The 17,126-nt window shown below is 41.2% G+C and overlaps 1 protein-coding gene across 4 annotated transcripts in view; it reads left to right on the forward strand.

Annotated features, from left to right (window-relative positions):
* The first annotated feature begins 238 nt into the window (after nucleotides 1-238).
* Nucleotides 239-17,126, forward strand: part of ATP8A1 (ATPase phospholipid transporting 8A1) — a 216,222-nt gene continuing 199,334 nt past the window's right edge. For all 4 annotated transcript variants that reach the window (XM_081063840.1, XM_081063841.1, XM_081063839.1 and 1 more), the window contains exon 1: nucleotides 239-524. In XM_081063840.1, the coding sequence (XP_080919966.1) occupies nucleotides 476-524 (49 nt within the window). In that variant the 5' untranslated portion in view covers nucleotides 239-475. The remainder of the gene's footprint in view (nucleotides 525-17,126) is intronic.

Consider the following 17,126-nt stretch of genomic DNA (forward strand, 5'->3'; position numbering starts at 1 on the left):
TGGATACGCCGAAGTCGAGGGGCGGAGCGCCAGCCCTGCGAGGAGGAGACAGATAGACGACAATTCTCCCCTCGCAGGGATGGTACGGTCCGGAGGGGGCGGGGCGGAGGAGGTGCGCTGCGGGCCCGCCCTGCCCCTCTCCCGCCGGGCTCGCCCCGCTGCCGCGAGAGCGTCCGAGCGCCCGCCCCGGCGACCCCGCCCCCGGCGCTGGCGCCCGAGCTCCGCCCCTCGCCAGGCCGCCCCCTCCGCGGCTGCAGGCAGAGCTCAGCCAGCTCTGCGGACGCCGCCACCTTCGTCGCCTCTTCCTCCTGCTGCAGGCGCGTGGGGCCGCGCCCCGCGGCTGCGCTGCCCTGGGTGGGCGGCGGGCCCGCACGACTGCTGAGCGCTCGCTCGGCGGAGCCCGATCTTCCGCCTGCGCGGCGCAGTGACAGGTGCAAGAGTCTGGGCTGAAGATCCACCTGCGACCGTCGCCACGATGCCCACCATGCGGAGGACCGTGTCGGAGATCCGCTCCCGCGCGGAGGGTGAGTGGCTGCCGCAGCGCGGGACTGTGCGCGGTGGGGGGCGTCAGGGTAGCCGGGGTCCTGTGTGTGTGTGCGTGCGTGTGTGTGTGTCGGGGAAGAGATGCTGTTCCACCTCTTCCCCCAGGCAACTGGCTGCCGCCCCTGGCAGACCCTTCTCCGTGTGGCGCCTCCAGGCCACTCGCAGACCCCTTCCAAGCGCCAGAGCCCCAAGGCTCGCTCTCCACTGCTGCGTGATCGTTTGGTCCCGTCGCCGAGCGCTCGCGCCCAGCCCACTTCCCTTCCCACTAGCTCATAAACCTCGCTGTCTCCACTAGACTTCCCCCACCCTAGTGAACAGATTCCCATCCCTCCGCCCCCGCCGCCCACCTTTTTGTACCTTAGGGCTCCGGGAAAAGCGAGTTTGCCTTTCCCAGGCTGCAGGATCCTTTGATCCGCAGCCCCTTGCCTCTCAGCGCGCGAGGAGCCTTAATTGGGGTCGGGTGCTCAGCGGGTGCTGTGCGTTAAGGTCTCTGCAATTCTGCCTCCTGCCGCGGAGTCTCGTTTTTCGTTTTTTCCTTTTGCCTGAAGCCCGCACTTTGGCTCGCTGAGATGACTTTTTAGCAAGGTGGAAGCTGTTTCTTTTGCTTCAACCCGGGGCCAGCTGTTGAGTGGCTACACTTGTCAGCAATGAGCAACAGATGCCCAGGGCAAGTCAGCTTTTGGAGGGCCGAGACTCTTCCTAAGGAGCCCTCAGCATCCTGCCTAGCATGTAGCAGTCACTCGGTAAATAACCTTTCATTTTGCTCATGGCAAAGCCGAGATCGTACATATCTCGAGGTTTTATTTTCTTTTGTTTTTCTCTCCTGTAAACCCATACTTGAACCTTGCAAAGGATGGAATGACATATTTTTGAGAACTAGTCTATCTTGAGGTAATCACCAATTCCTTCCCTTCCCCACACTTCACCCTTTAATGTGAGGCACGTGGTAAAGTGGCTTTGGGTGGGGGGAACGTTAGAAAATAGGATTTCAGGGGTTTGAGACAGGACACTGTATAATTTTTCCTCCTCAGAGTCCCCATGTAAAAAATGGGGGCACTGGGTTCCAATATCTGTGATTTTTCTGATGACAGTGCTTGGGAAATAGTAAATGAAACTGCTCCGGGGAGGAGGCCACCCCAGAGTCAAAACTGACCTGTGTCCTACATAGGAAATTAGTACACACTTATTGTTATTTGTAATACAAGGAAAAAACATACAGGACATTAAAGTTTCAGATGCACAGCTGTTATAAAACTGTACGTAGTAAAAATGTATCCTTTTTTTATGCTTCTGAGTGAAATGAATGAATTTTCCTAATCACTATTTGAGTGAGGTATACAGGTAATGAAAATATTAATAGTTGGGATTCTTCTTTCAAACAATAACAATTGATGAGTCATATGTTGTGGGACATAGGAAAGAGAGAAAAGACCAGAAAACAGTGCAAAACCTGTGGCATGTGAGAGTATTTTATTACTGTTGCAAAAGCTACCGTATTGTTTTTGATTGGCATGTGTATTTTTCAAAGCATTTTCACAAAGATTACCTCATGGAACATTACAACACTCCTGGAGGATGGTGAAGGTGGGGCCACCTGATAGTTGAGGAAAGTGTGGCACAAGTGGTTTCGGTACTTGGCCAAGGTCGAGTAGCTAGTGCAGTGATATATTTGGATTAAGAGCTTTGGGAAAACAAGGACTGTTTCTTATTTAATCTTTGTATTCCCTGTGCATGCAGCATATTTCGGGGGAATAGTGGCGCTTGGTAAATGACGCTTCCCTCCCATGTTGGTTGGTTTCTGTTTATTATGTGCTCAGCATTGTGCTCGGGACTGTGGTGAGGACAACATAAATAATGACTGTGGGCTGGCACCGTGGCTCATTGCCTGCTCTGCCCACACTTGTCTTTCCTAAGGAGTATTCTCCTTGGACAGCTCCCACTGCCTAAAGGGGCTTGTTCTGAACTGCAGCACCTTTGGCCTTGGCTGATGGCACCAGGGTAGGCTCCTGACCCAAGGGCAGACAATCTGTGGGTGGCTCAGACACTTGTAACCTTGTGAGTTGGCTTCAAAAGATTCTCTGTTGGTGATCATCTCTCTCATGGGATGAGTTAAGCTTAGAGACTTAGAGCGAAAATTGAAGTAGAAAGAGACACAGGTGAACGGGCTTCTAGAGGAGAGAATGGCTGGCTGTAATAGGTCATGCAAATGCTGATTTAAGGAAGCAGAAGCTACCAGTATGAGTGAACAGAAAGATAGGAGAGAGTGGGAGATGGGGAGACTTGGGCAGAGAGAGACAGCTGCTGAGAGGGTGGCCAGACCCTGAGCACCCCTTCCCTCTTTCCCTCCCTCCTTTCTTCCCTCCCTGAGTTTTCTAGTCACAGTTCCCAAATAGAGTTAAAATAGGCCCCCTTTTTTTCCCCTTGAAGTGACTTGAATGCGTTTCTGTTTCCTTATCCAAATTGGCCAGATAAACGCATGACTATCCTGCGTGCAAGTTATTTACAACCAAACTAGGGAGAAAAGACATGAAATACGGACTACGTAGACTGTGAGGGGATGTTATTACTTGAACATTGTGCTTGCTCTGGGTGACATAGGACATAAGAGCATGAGGCCTGCCAAGAGAACACTTCATTGAGGAATGACTTGAGATGAGTGCTCATACACAGAGCTTCTCAAACTTTAAGGTGTACCTGAATCACCCGGGGGTATTGTTAGATGCCGATTCTAGATCGGGGACTCTGCAGTGGGGCTGGAGTTGCTGCATTTCCTATAAGCTCACAGGTAATGCAGATGCTGGCCTGCAGGTCACAGTGTGAGTAGCAAGGTTCTAACGGATATTGCCATCTTTTTCAATAGTTGGGACGGTTGAAAGTAGAGCATAACCAATTGAAAAAAGGGTCAAAATGAACAAGGCTTGTTTGCAAGTTCTTAAGGAAATTGGCCAGGAGCAGAGGGAAATTTGGAAGAGGGAGTGGGATATAAATTTGGGTAGGTGAGGTACTGCGAGGTTATAGAGCATTTTGAATGCCAAGATGTGTCATTTGGCTGTAGAATCCAATATTTAGGAGGATCTTATAGTTCGTCTAACCCAATTTCTTATTCAAGCATAACAGGGCCAGTTAGGAGCCAAATCCCCAAAGAAGTGTTTTAGAAAGATTAGTATGGAAGTATGTTGGATGGCTTGGAGAGTATAACACTGTAGATAGACTCTTTTGTAAAAAAGAAAGAAAAGAAAGAAAGGTCTAAAACAGATAAAGGCCAGGATTAGTGTTAGAGTGGAGCAGTGAGAATGGGAAGGGAGCAAGCAGAAATATTTCTGAATAAATCATTAACTTGTTTAACAGATATCTATTGAATGCTTACCAGTGAGCAGCATAAAAAAGCCCAACCCTGGAGGTACTCTCTAATTCTAGTGAGGTGAGAGAAAAAGCAAACACAGTAAATTAGTAAATTATAGAATTTGTTATGTGGTAAGTGCTGTGGAAAAAGTAAAGAGAAGGTACGATGCTTAAGGTTGGTGGATGGATTGCAATTTTAAGTAGGTTGGTTAGGCTAGCCTTCATTGAAAAGGTGGAGGAGGGGAAGGAGGGGATGTGGGGGAAGGGTGTTCCAAGGCAAGAGATAGTCAGGAATGTTAAAAGAACTGTGAGGTGGGAAATAGTAGAAAATGAGGTCACAAAGGTTACATCATAGGACATTGAGAAATAGTGAATAGATGCAGGAGACATGAAAATAATAGGAGATTCTCAAGCAGTAATTTCAAATTTTAATGTTTACAGTATCTCAGGTATCCCATTAAAACTGCAGTTTCCTGGGCTGACTCACGAAGATTCTTTTCAGCCGATCATTTTTTTGAGGAATACTATATTCTTGAAACTGATTGGGAAAATCTATTAAAAGATAAGGAAATTGAGATGGAGGGTCAACACAATAAGAGATGTGAATTCCAATTTTGAGCTGATTATGGAACATATTTTGAAGAACATATTTTGGAACACATTTCGAATATGTCCAAATGGACATATTTTGAAGATACTTAGAAATTTGGAGGTTAGATGTAGTAAAAAATCAAACAGGAATCTTGAGTTCAGAGGTAACAGTTGAAACCCTGATAGTAGATAAATTTGCCAGAAAGCAAGAGTAGGTGAAGCTGAAGGCGAAGACTTGTAGATCTCTTCACTTCAACCCTAAGTCTGATGGGTCTCTGAATACAGCATTAAGGATGCTAGAAACATGAATTGAAACAATAGTGATTTTACACAGAGGAGTTTTTCTCTTTCTTGTAAAACTAATATGGAGGTAGGCAGTGCAGGTCAGCTATGCCCACTCCATAAATTCATAAGGGACATTGGCTCCTTAGGGCTCTGCTTCACCAGCCTGAGTGTATAACTTCCTAAAGTCATAACGTGGACTCCGGGGTTCCAGCCATTGTGTAGGAGTTCCAGGTAGGAAAAAAGGAAAGAGTGAGAGACCAAAGGGTTTTCCTTGAAGTACTACACAAAGACTAATGTTTGTTTGGCATTGGCTCCCATATGTAAGGCAAGCTGGGGAATGGAGTTTTCTAGCTGGACACATTACTCAGTGTTTTATTACTACAGGAAAGGGAAGAATGGTTATCAGGTAAGCAACTAACAGGCTCAGTCACCATCAGGTACTCAGATTATCAAAGGCTTTCGTTTGAATAAAAGAAGTATTCCAGAGCTCATAATTTATAAAATAATAAGAATTCAATTGTTCAAAAGTAAGGAAATGCACCCCAAACACATACCTATTCAATGATTTGCATTTTCTTCTGCTAAATGTTATAATGCTAAAACGTAAGACCTTCATCTGATTATGGCAAACATGTGCTAAGTGATAAACTTAGCAGTTGTTTCAGAGATTGTTGTTCTAAACTGGTCTGTATAAATGGCAGCTTTAAAGTGTTTGTAGTTAAACAGAATACTATGTTTCATTCACTTAAAAGATAACAAAAGGATCATTAAAGTATTTTCTGTAAGAATTGTTAAAGAGAAAACTTTAGGAGGCTACTTCATTTATCCAGATAAAATCTGACTAAGATTCTTTGTTCATGTAACAAGCATGTATTATGCACCTGCTGTGTGCCAGCTAATGGGCTGGCAGGACAAAAAGTTGTGGTGTGTGAAGGAGATCCCGGAGGAAACATGGCAATGAGTTAAAGATTTATAACTGGCATGGCCCTGTGAGAGAGAGGGTATGTGAGTTTAGTGATATTCTTCTTGTAATCAACATTTGAGAATATGCAATATGTGTCATTTTGCCTTGTGTAATTCTTGGGATTTAGGTGTGCGGGATAACTAAATTATTTTAGATTTTCTAATCTGTAGTGCATTATTCATTTTTTCATTATATGTCATTTCAAAAACAGTGAGAATTGAATCATGTGCTTACCTTACAGCCATAGGAAAGTTTGCGTAGATCAGAGTATACTTTTGAAGTTGGTGATGTTTGCTGCCTGGGTTTCTGTCCACATAGTTTCATTATTGTCATCCAGGCGTCAGTTTCGTCACTCCTTACTGGAGCCCACATCTTTCAATGCTCTCATCCTCTGGATAGTAAGGTCCCTATAGGCAGGGGTTTTTGTCTGTGTTCTTTTCTGATATGTGACTCCCACTGAAGACATCGTCTGGCACATAGTAGGAGCTCAGATATCGTTTGAATGAATAAATGAATCTTATAACCTAGACACATTATAATCAGACCTACTTGATACTCTCCTCCTGGAGCCTAAGCTCCACAAAGGGAACAATTTTTCTGTGATCTATTCATTGTTGTACGCTCTGCCTTTACAGCTTTGCTGGCCACACAGTCGCCCTCCATGATTGTCAGATAAATGGGTAACTCCGACCTTTGTTTTCAATGGAAGAACCTAACTTTGTTCTCTTGATTGTAGAAGAAACACCTGCTCATTGGAAAAACTCAGTACAAAAAAGGTGTCAAGAAAGTAAAAATCACCCCAAACTGTGCCATCCAAATATAACCATTGTTAACATTTTAATGTATACTCATATCCTTTCCAACTGTTTTCCAGGAGAGAAGAATATTTGTTGAGAAAGATGAGATCATATTCCACGTTATTTTCATCATTTTTCCACTCTTAGTATTGCATGGACATCCTTGCCTATCAAATAGAGATTTATGTAAACTCCATGAAAAGGATAGGATTTTTAAGTATACTTTTCTGGTTTTATTGAGATAATTGATACATAATAATGTAGCAGTTCCAGGTGTAAAACAAAGTTTTGATATATGCATATTTGCAAAATGATCACCACAATAAGTTTAGTTACTATCCATCACCTCACATAGTTACAAAATGTTTTTCCTTGTGATGAAAACTGAAGATTTACTCTCCTAGCAACTTTCAAATGTACAATACAGCATTGTTAACTACAGTCAGCTGTTGTACATTGCATCCCACAACTTACTTATAGCTGGAAGTTTGTACCTTTAGACCACCTTCACCTATGGGAAGAGATTTTGTCTACTGGCAGGACTTATATCCTCAGTGCCTAGAGCAGCACCTCGCGCTTGGTAGGGCCTCAGGATTATTTGTTGAATGCATAGATCATCAATTTGATGGCAGCTTAGCATTTTTATGTTCATGTATAATAATTTACTAAAGAATCCTCAATAAGTGGACACACAGTTCATTTCGGTCTTTTTTTTAAAATCACTTTTGAATAGCCTCTTTATATATCTTTGTATATTTTTCTGATTATTTCTTTGTAAAAAGCCCCAGGAAACGGGATTGCTGGGTCAAAAGTATGTACCCTTTAAATGATTGTTGATATGTATTTCAAAATTGCTAGAAAGAAAATGCCAGTTTACACTCCCAGTGAAAGCAAACATTTCTCTACCCTTTCTCCAGCCTTGTCTTTTATCCTTAGGACTCTACAGTGCAAAATGTTAGTGTTTGAATGTATATTGCTTTGCTTATTAGCTTGAATACATTTTAGTAAATATAATGATTATTTTTTCTGAATTGTTTATTCATGTTACTTTCTGAAGTTTGTTTCGTTTGAAATTTTAAGAGCTTCTCATGTTGAAGATAAGAACTCTTTTCTCTGTTTATAGTTTATCTTTTGACTTTTTATACTGTTTCACATGCATGCAAATTAATTTTATGAGCTAAAGTCTTTCTTTTCTTTCCCTTAAAATTGCTGCTTTCATGCTGTATTTCTCATTTCAAGTAAATGATCGTTTTTCACTTGTTTTTCTTCTAGTCCTTTCAGGTTTCATTTTAAATAGTTACATTTGTAATTTCTATGTGATTTATTTTGTTGTGAGATGTGAGGTAGGGATCTAATTTTACCTTTTCTCAAATTATCATCCACTTGACGTGATCATATCTTTAATAATCCATTCTTCCCCTCCTGATTTGAGGCTCTTCTTTTATATACAAAATTTACATATATAATTAATCATTTCTGGATTTCGTCTCTCTTTTCCCCTCTGCTCCCTCCCTTGCATTTTGATTTGTCTCTTTTGGCCCCTAGTATCTAATTCCTTTATTGCAATTAAAAAAGTATTCCAACAGTGGTCCTAGTCTAAATGCTCTTTTCTCCGATTTTTTTTCTGGGTATTTTCATCTTTATTTTTTCACTTGAACCAGTGAATGCATCATTGAATCAAGTTAAAAAATGTTTGGGGATATTGATTGGGATTTGAAATTTAAGTCTATAAATGTATATTGTAAGAATCAACATCTTTCATCTATTGAATCATTTAAGTTTAGTTTTTCTATTTGTTGGTATTTTTTTTGTGTGTGCTGGGGAGAGGTTTCTTCAAATAAACCCTGCTTATTTTAATGATTTGTCCCTATATGGTTTATATTTTATGAAGATATTGTGAATGTAATCCTTTCTAAAGTTACATGTTCTTGTTTGTAACTGTTAGCACAGGTAAAGTAGAAGCTGTTGATTTTGAAACTAACCATCAGTCTGAATTCTTTCATTTTAAATAGTTTTTCAGTTAATTTTCAACACTATAGGTTTAAAAATTATATATTGTAAGGCAAAGTATTTTTAAAGAAGGTTTTCGTAAATCAGACTTGACCAGGTATATTTTATAGTTATGTTATTTTTTTCAGCAAGATTGGTTCACTTTTATCTGTGGAAATATTGTGAAGTCTGGTTCCAATTTACCACTTTTAAGGATTCACAAAGTAGCCCTTACAGAATAGCTAAGATATTGTTCTTTTTTATTCTTTCTGCTAGGGGTAAAAGTCAGAATTTAGTCCAGCTGTGATTTAATTAATGGTGTCTTTCGTGCAATCTACTTATAACACATTGGCACTCATATTTTTTTATCAACACAAAAAAAATAAAATGTGAACCACAAATGCTGGACACAGGCATAGTTTTAAATAGTAGCAACGTTTTAAAAAATAAAAAGAAGCTAGTATTAATTTTAATATTTCACCTAACATATATCCAAAATACTGTTTCATCATATTATTGATATAAAAATTAATAATGAGATATTAGGTTGTTGCAAAAGTAGTTGTGGTTTTTGCAATTATTTTTACACAGTTAAACCACATTTACTTTGGCACCAACCTAATAGTTTGCATTCATGTTCTTTACTGATTTTTCTAAATCTGTACATTTTATATTTACAGTACATCTCAATTTGGACTCGTCCCATTTCATATGCACATTGGCCACATGTGGCTGTTGGCTGCCATACTGGACAGCACAGCTGTGGATTGTACATGTAGCCTGGGTTCTGTGTTAGGATTTCCTAGTGTTTTTCAAAACCTAAAAATCTATAGGGAAAATCATAGCTTATTAAAAATACAGCTATGGATATTCTTAAGTAGAAATGTAAGCCTTCAACTTGTTTCCTTACAACATTAATGCTTAGATAATACTGCTTTTGTTAAGGCCCTTGTGGCAATTTAGAGGTTTTATGTAAGTGCATCGTGGCATCTTTTGAAGCCTGTTGTTTTTATTCTCATTTTTAAAAAAATCCCCTTTTAAATAAATTGGATAAGCAAAAACCATCCTGCCCTACTTCCTATTAGTTTTTTTTTTTAATGTTAATATGAATCTGTATACATAGTAACTTGGAGTAGTATGCTTTTACATACAATGTTGCCATCACTTGGTTGACCTATATAGAATGTTGCCATTACTTGGCTTCATGGGTTATTTACACAGCTAACTGGGCTGTGTAAAGGGAAGTGTGGGTTTTGAATTGAGCCTCTGTTCATTGTTTTGTGTGAGCCACCTTTGAAGATGACTGAACTTGATTCATCTGGGGCTGTGCTTAATGGGATAGGGTTAGTCAGGTGACAGTTTAAGCAGAGACTGTTACTAAGAAGGCCAAAGCCATCCTAGGCTCTGGACCAAGAAACCACTTTAGTGGGCCAGACCTATTTAGAATACAAGATTGGCTTTCGTGAGTGAAACGAGCAAGCGAGCGGTGGTATGCAGGGGTGAATCAGAGAAGTAGATTGTTTTGACACCAAGCTATAACAATTGAGCTTCTGTAATTGGCTTAGGTCCCTGTGACTAACTTTGATCCTAATGTAAAGCCAATTTGGTGTCAAAGACATCTTCCAGGTCTGCAGCCCATCTTTTCCCCTCATCCCTCCCTCATCCCACATAGATTTAGCCCTGCCCTGATCTTGAAAAACCTAGGAGATGTTTTAAGGACTCAGCACTCCAAGGATGTGTAATGAATCACCCTGCCATCACTTCTTTGACCCTGAGTGCCTGTCACAGCCACTCATAGAGCTCCAGGATGGAGGGCCCTGCCTTGCTCTGGGACAGGAGGCCCTGGTCCCTGACCCCAGCGTGGACTTGAGGGCTCTGCACTTGTGAGCAGTTCTGATGCCATGCCCCTGTGGCCAGAGTTCTGAATATCATTTGCTAGAACTTTCTGCACTGATGCTCTTGACCAGCTCGTCTGGACAAACTTGTTGCCCCATGTGGGAGGTCTGTGGTTCTGAGTGCACCTGGTTGTTGTCCATGACCACACTTTCTGGACCCCTTGCTCTGCCACTGTATTCTTATCCTAATGGCTGTTGACTAGTCCACCCTTTCCAGTGCCCTTCCAGTCTTTCTCAGTGCTCCTTTCCTCTCCTGTCCTCTCCTCCCCTCCCCTCCCCTTCTCTCCTCCCCTCCCCTTCCTTCTCCTCCCCTCTCCTATCCTGCCATGTTCTGTCTGACCAAAGAAATGAAACCAATCTATCCACATAGATTTTATCCGAATTGACCTTAAGCTTAAGTTGGTTTCAGTCCACTCCACCATCAAATCCAGAACGGTTGTGATATGTGTTCTCAGGTGGACGGAGACTTAACTTTCATAACTTTATTTCCCATAGTTTTGAGTAATGGTTAGCGAAATGATGTGAAGAAAAATGACTCTGCTGTCTTTAATGCAAATGGTTTCCAATGTGGCCAGAGCAGTGGGAGGCTGGTGTAATGTGGATTATTTATACAGCCATGTTTGTACCTCAGCGCTCAGTGGTGCTCAACCCTGGCTGAACAGTGAATCAAATGGGGGAGCTTCAAACAGTGCTGATGCCTGGACCCATCCCAGACCCATGGAATCAATCCGTCTGGTCCATTGGGCATATAGACCAAGCACTGACATTTTATCTCCCAGGCAATTCTAATGTACAACAGTGTTGAAAAACATTGGTGTAGATCCTTGAATTTATAGTACTTTCTTGCCAAGAGAAGGAGGAGAGTGTATAAAGTCTAGTAGATTGCCAACCAAGAAACCAAAAGCACATAGATATTTTTGGTAAATTTTTTGTCTGTTGCCCCGTTACTTAATGGGTCTAATTATACTTCTATATAACCATATATATAAAATTGTTTTATTGGGGAATATTGGGGAACAGTGTGTTTTTCCAGGACCCCTCAGCTCCAGGTCAAGTCATTGTTTTCAATCTAATTCTGGAGGGCTCACTGTCCCATGTGGGAATTGAACCGGCAATCTTGGTGTTATGAGCACTGTGCTCTAATCAACTGAGCCAACTGGCCACCCCTAACTATAGTGCTTCTCTTAATTTCCCTTCTCAGAAATGTTAAAGTTCATGTGCTGATAACTCAGTTATTAAGTCTGGAGGACGTACCTTAAAATTTTGAATTAAACATTCAGTTCAGCACAACCAAATGAAGAGTAAACACATTTTTATTTTTTATTTTTAGCTGGTGTTATGGGAGCTTGAAAAATATGAGCCTTTTTGTAGTGTCATTACTAGTTTTTTGCTAACCTACTTACTTTGAGTATGGTATAGTAATTAATCTCTTTATTCATCTTATATTTGTAGTCCACATATGTAGTCTTTGTACCTGGAAGAAAGACTTGAAGGACTGTAAAAGTCTCTGAAACTTCTGCAGCAACTTTTTTAAGGGGTTTATTTTCTTTGGGTTACAATTAATTTATCCCACCATGATGTTAAATACATTGTTTCTATGCATTAACCTGTCTTTTACAGGTTAATGTATAGAAAATTAAAATTGACCACAAGTCCCAGTTTACCTACCTTCCCTGGATACTGTGATGAAACTCATTTTTGAGACTCTTAATTTAACCAGTGTGTTTTCTCTGTGTCCTCGTGGTTGGGTGCTGGTGTCTGGCTTCAGGATGAGATGATGGTTATTTCAAACTCTGAGGTTTAGAAAGGAAGCACCACAGTACCATAGATGGTGTACATTGTGTTCAGCCATTGTTTGTTTCTTTATTTTATAGTTCTTTTTTGTCCTTTTTCTTTCTGCATTTAAACTTGGCTTTTTAGGTGATAATGAGATTTGTGCTCTACAGATGAAAATCTTTTTAAAAAACCAAAATTTGACATAGGAGGGGAGGGAAAGTTCTGAATTGTTGGCTTAATGTAACCCCCAGATGGTTATTTATTGTTTAAAGTTCAATGGAAAAATCATTAACACAGGTTGGCCTTTTGTTGACTTTCAAATGATTATAATTAACAAAGAAGAAAAAAGCTCTCTTAATTTCCCTAGGTACCAACTTGAAGCTCCCTTGATCTTAAGTCACTTTCCCTGTGGAATTTATCCTTATGGTTGGTGAACTGCTCTCCTGTGTGTTTTAATTTTAACTAAGTCTAAGTACCAAAGTCTTTGATATGAATTGGTAGTTTACTTTAAAAGATGTTAGACAGTTTTTTCATATGTTCAGCTGGACTTGTCCTTTTTCCGTTTAAATTCCTTTGATGCAAACTAGAATCACCATCTTTACTGTTTATACTTCATATGCTTTGAGTCTATGAGGAACCAGTCTATTTGACATGGTAGTAGCCAGGTAAAAAAGTAAAGCGCTTTTGTTCTGTGACACAACGACATAACTTGAGACTATAACTCATTTAGTGCTCTCTCCACTCTCCTCAGCATCTTTAGCTAATGCCCTTATAAATAATTGACTTGAGAGAAAATGAAATGAGGTACCTGGGGCTCCCAGGAGGCCTGGAGTAATGTTTGACGTCTGGCTCTTCCAAGCTGTGTGGCCTTAGGCAAGTCACATAACCTCTTTGAGATTGTTTCCCTTTGGCAAAATGGTAGTAATACCTACTGGTAAGTCATATGCCTGTTGGGTAGAGAGTAGATAAAGCCTGCTTGCACATTGGAATCTCCCAAGAAGCTTTCAGGATGATGATTCCTGTGTCCTTCCCCGCAGGGATTCTGATTTCATCTTGGGAATAAGAGTTGCAACAAGGAGAGATGATGCTGGTTTGGACTACTAAGTATCAGTGGTGGTGATGAGAAGTGGTCTGGATATAGTTTGAAGGTATAGCTAAGAGATTTGTTGATATGTAAGATGTGGAGTGTTAGAGAAAGAAGAGTTGAAAATGACTAAAGTTTGGGACCCTGAGCCCCAAATGGTGGCACCATTACTCAGATAGAAAATACTGTGATGGAGAAACGAAAACCATCTTAGAAAAGAGTGTGACAATCTACGTGTGCCAAAATATGTATGTTTATGTGCATTTCTTTTGTTCTTTTAGAAGGATTATTGCATTTATCCTAAAGTCGGGATTTCCATCCTCTACTTTCTCCATCTTCTTTTCTCTGAATATTCTTTAGGGCCTCAGTAAACATAAGTATTAGATTCTGACCTGTTCCCCATTGCAGTGGGTTTTAGACATCTAGAACTGTGTGGATTCAGTCCGTTTGGGACTGATAATTCTATTGCCAGTGTTCCTTTGGCTCCTGAGGTGCTCCACACCACAGAGATGTCCTTCAGATGAGGAATGAAATGAGAGCACTTGCTATAAAGTAGGTGCTAAGCACGTGTTACTTGAATCTGCTTCTGGTGAGCAATCAGGATGAGATTAAGCTGTTCAAATTTTGGAAGCTGAGCTTTTAGCATGCTGAATTGGTTTTAAAGTCTCGTGGAGTTTTCTTCTTATAGTGTATAGGCCCATTGCACTTGGCTTAACAATGGGCTCAGGTACCCAGCACGTCTAAGTGGCTGATTTCATGATTCTAATTGGTTGGTGGTAACATATTGTCATGTGGGGTCTCCTGCGGGGTCTCAGCTCCCACTCCCCACATAAGAACGCAGGACATGGTGAGGCCAAAAAGGAACACCCATGGAGCCATAGGTACGGGAGTCATACCACTATATTCTCGCTGGCGGCTGGGTTGGAGACACAGGAAGCAGGAGCCACACTGTTCGCAACCCTCACTCCACCGCTTGCAGGCTCAGCCACCATCTTCTTGCTAGCCCCCATCTTTTCTGCTAGCATAGCCACAGCAGTTATATTAGTGGCCAATAGCTCACTGGTTACAGCTGACAGCCAACTAGCCACAGCTGATGGCCATGTAATCACAGTTGACGGCCATTTACTACCTGAGCCAGCACCTTTCGATGTGAGGCCAAGAGCCTGGAAACTGCTTTCTGGGGCTTTGTCCCCACACAAATGGAGGCAAAAGTGTTGCATGAAGAGGCTCTTTCTGCACTGGGTAATTTTTATTTATGACAGTAGAAGGTTCTTGAAATATCTGTTCAATCTATCCTCTCATTGTTCTTGTTCTGCTGGTGAATTGGGGAAAAGCTAATGGCAATCTAAGTACACATGTGTACGAGTCATTACTTTAATGTTACCTAGCACTGTTGCTGGGTCTTTTAAGTTGCAGCCCACCTGCTGTCATTCACACAGCTTGGTTTAATCTGCTGAGGGGAGGTTTGTCTTCCCTTGTAGCCACATCCTGACAAACTGAAGAATGCCAACCATGCCTCACTTGCTTTTGTGCAAGTGACTCCTAGATCTTTAAGCCTGTCCTGTCCAACGCGTCTTGATGGGTTCTTTAATTCTGTCCATGGCCCACAAGCCACCCAAGAGCCACACCCATTCTCGGGGTCATGTTGGGAGGTGGTGGAGTTTTCCAGTGCACCATTATTGATTGATCTCCTATTCTTCTAGCCTTGCTTAGTGGAATTGTTGGATATGTTGCATGCCAGATTGCGACCCTGCTTGTCATCCATAGGCAGATGACAGTGTCACCCTTTCCTTATCCAGGGTAGTGTCTGGTTCTATAGAGTAAAAAGCTGTTCTTGCTTGTAGGCAGTTTACATTGCTGTGTGTGCTGCCCTGATTTCGCTGAAGCCATCAGTAGCAGGTAGACTTTTGTTTCTTCACTGGGTGTGTTTGATGGTTAAGGCTTTGTTCAAAAATAAATATGAGTTAGTTTTTCTCTCGTGCAGAGTCACAATGGTGATAAAAAAACAGGTGCCTGGCAACTCCACTGACTCATTCTGAGAATAATACAGCAACAAAAGGATGTCATTTGGGTGTTTCTGTTCTTTTAATGAAATGAGAACTAGTCTGTTGGATCCAGTCATGAATCCACCTGTTTTTATGTTCTAACATGCATACATAGATCCAAAAATGAGAGTAGCAATAATTAGATAACTTGAGTGGCTGTTTATTAGTATTCTTTCCAGAACATTTTAAGGGCTGACTCATTCAAAACTATAATCAATCATATCTTCCAATGAATGTATGGCTATTGAAGTCAGTGGGGCCAACTGTCCTGCCCACATTTTTATCAACTAATTCAATAATGCTTTTTTCTATATGCAAAGTGATTAAAACTTACTTGTGCATTGGCACTATATTAGTGATTCTCTGGTGACCTCTTACTCGCCTTTTTCAAAAAATCTTTTTACAAAGATAGCATCACAGAATTCTAGAGTTAGAGGGAATTTAAAGATCATATACCATATTTCCCTGAAAATAAGACCGGGTCTTATATTAACTTTTGCTGCAAAAGACACATTAGGGCTTATGTTCAGGGGATGTCATCCTAAAAATATCATGCTAGGGCTTATTTTCTGGGTAGGTCTTATTTTGGGGGAAACACGGTAGTACAACACAGTCCCTGAGATAGCCTGCGAGCAATTGGTTACCCAGCTCCTACCTGAGGACTTCTCAGTGTCGAGAATCACATGCCCTTGTAAAGCTGCTCATTTCATGTTCAGACAGTTCTAATTCTTAGCAAGTTCTTTCTTGCTAAGAAAGCAACAAAACCATTTACTTTACACACATCTTGCTAGGCCAAATCCACCATATTATATTTGTGCATCTGATCTTTTTTTAAGGCCTTAGTAATGGACCTTCAGTTTTTACCATCTCTTTTTAAAAATTAATTAATTAATTGATTAATTATTTTTATTAGTTTCAGATGTACAAAACAATGTAATAGACATGTACACCCCTCACAAAGTGATCACCCCCCACCCCCAATCTACTACCCCTCTGACATTGTATATAGATAGCTATTACAATTCCACTGATTATTCCCTATGCTCCACATCCTATGACTATATATATAGTCTATATATAGAGAGAGACTATATATACATATATATTGTCATAGGATGTGACTAGGAATATATTTATATATATATATATATAAATATATATATTTATATAATATATATACTAGGAATATATTTATATATATATATGAACCCAGGCAGGGTTCATAAAGTTATGCATTTGCCTATCCAGGGGACCCTCTGGATCACAGCAGGGCTTCATGGGACTTGGTCTTTGGGGTCTCTCATTCTGCCTGGTATTGCCTTGCTCTTTCCTCTGTACATCCATCCATTCCATACCCCATACCTTTGGCACGTATGTAGCTACAGGGTGTTGTAAGTCCCCTCCAGCCCAGCTCTCCATGCCAGTCCCTGCTAAGTGCCAAGTCTGCCTGCCTGTATCTCAGGAGCACAAGTTCACATTCCCAGAAGGAGATCTGATTGGCCCTGCTGGTCAGGTGCTCCCTGTTGACCCCGACATCCAGGGCCCGGAAACTAGGTCAGGAGAGGGACGGAGGGGTAAGAGCCAACTGTTCCCAGGGTGGACTCCTTCAGAAGGGCTTGCAGGCAGGGGGAGAACCAAAGGACAGCTCCAGTTTGAACCCTCTCCGTGGATGTTTGTCATCCAGTTGTGAATCCACATTGGTACATAATCTCAGTTTTATAAGAATAAGGCCTAGCTGAAAGTCTTGTTGAAATCCAAAATGGGCAATATCATTATTGTTCTGACTTACTAGATAATGTAAAGGATCATTTTTAA

This window comes from Rhinolophus hipposideros, assembly GCF_964194185.1.
Source record: "Rhinolophus hipposideros genome assembly, chromosome: 1".
In the NCBI taxonomy this organism is placed as follows: Eukaryota; Metazoa; Chordata; class Mammalia; order Chiroptera; family Rhinolophidae; genus Rhinolophus; species Rhinolophus hipposideros.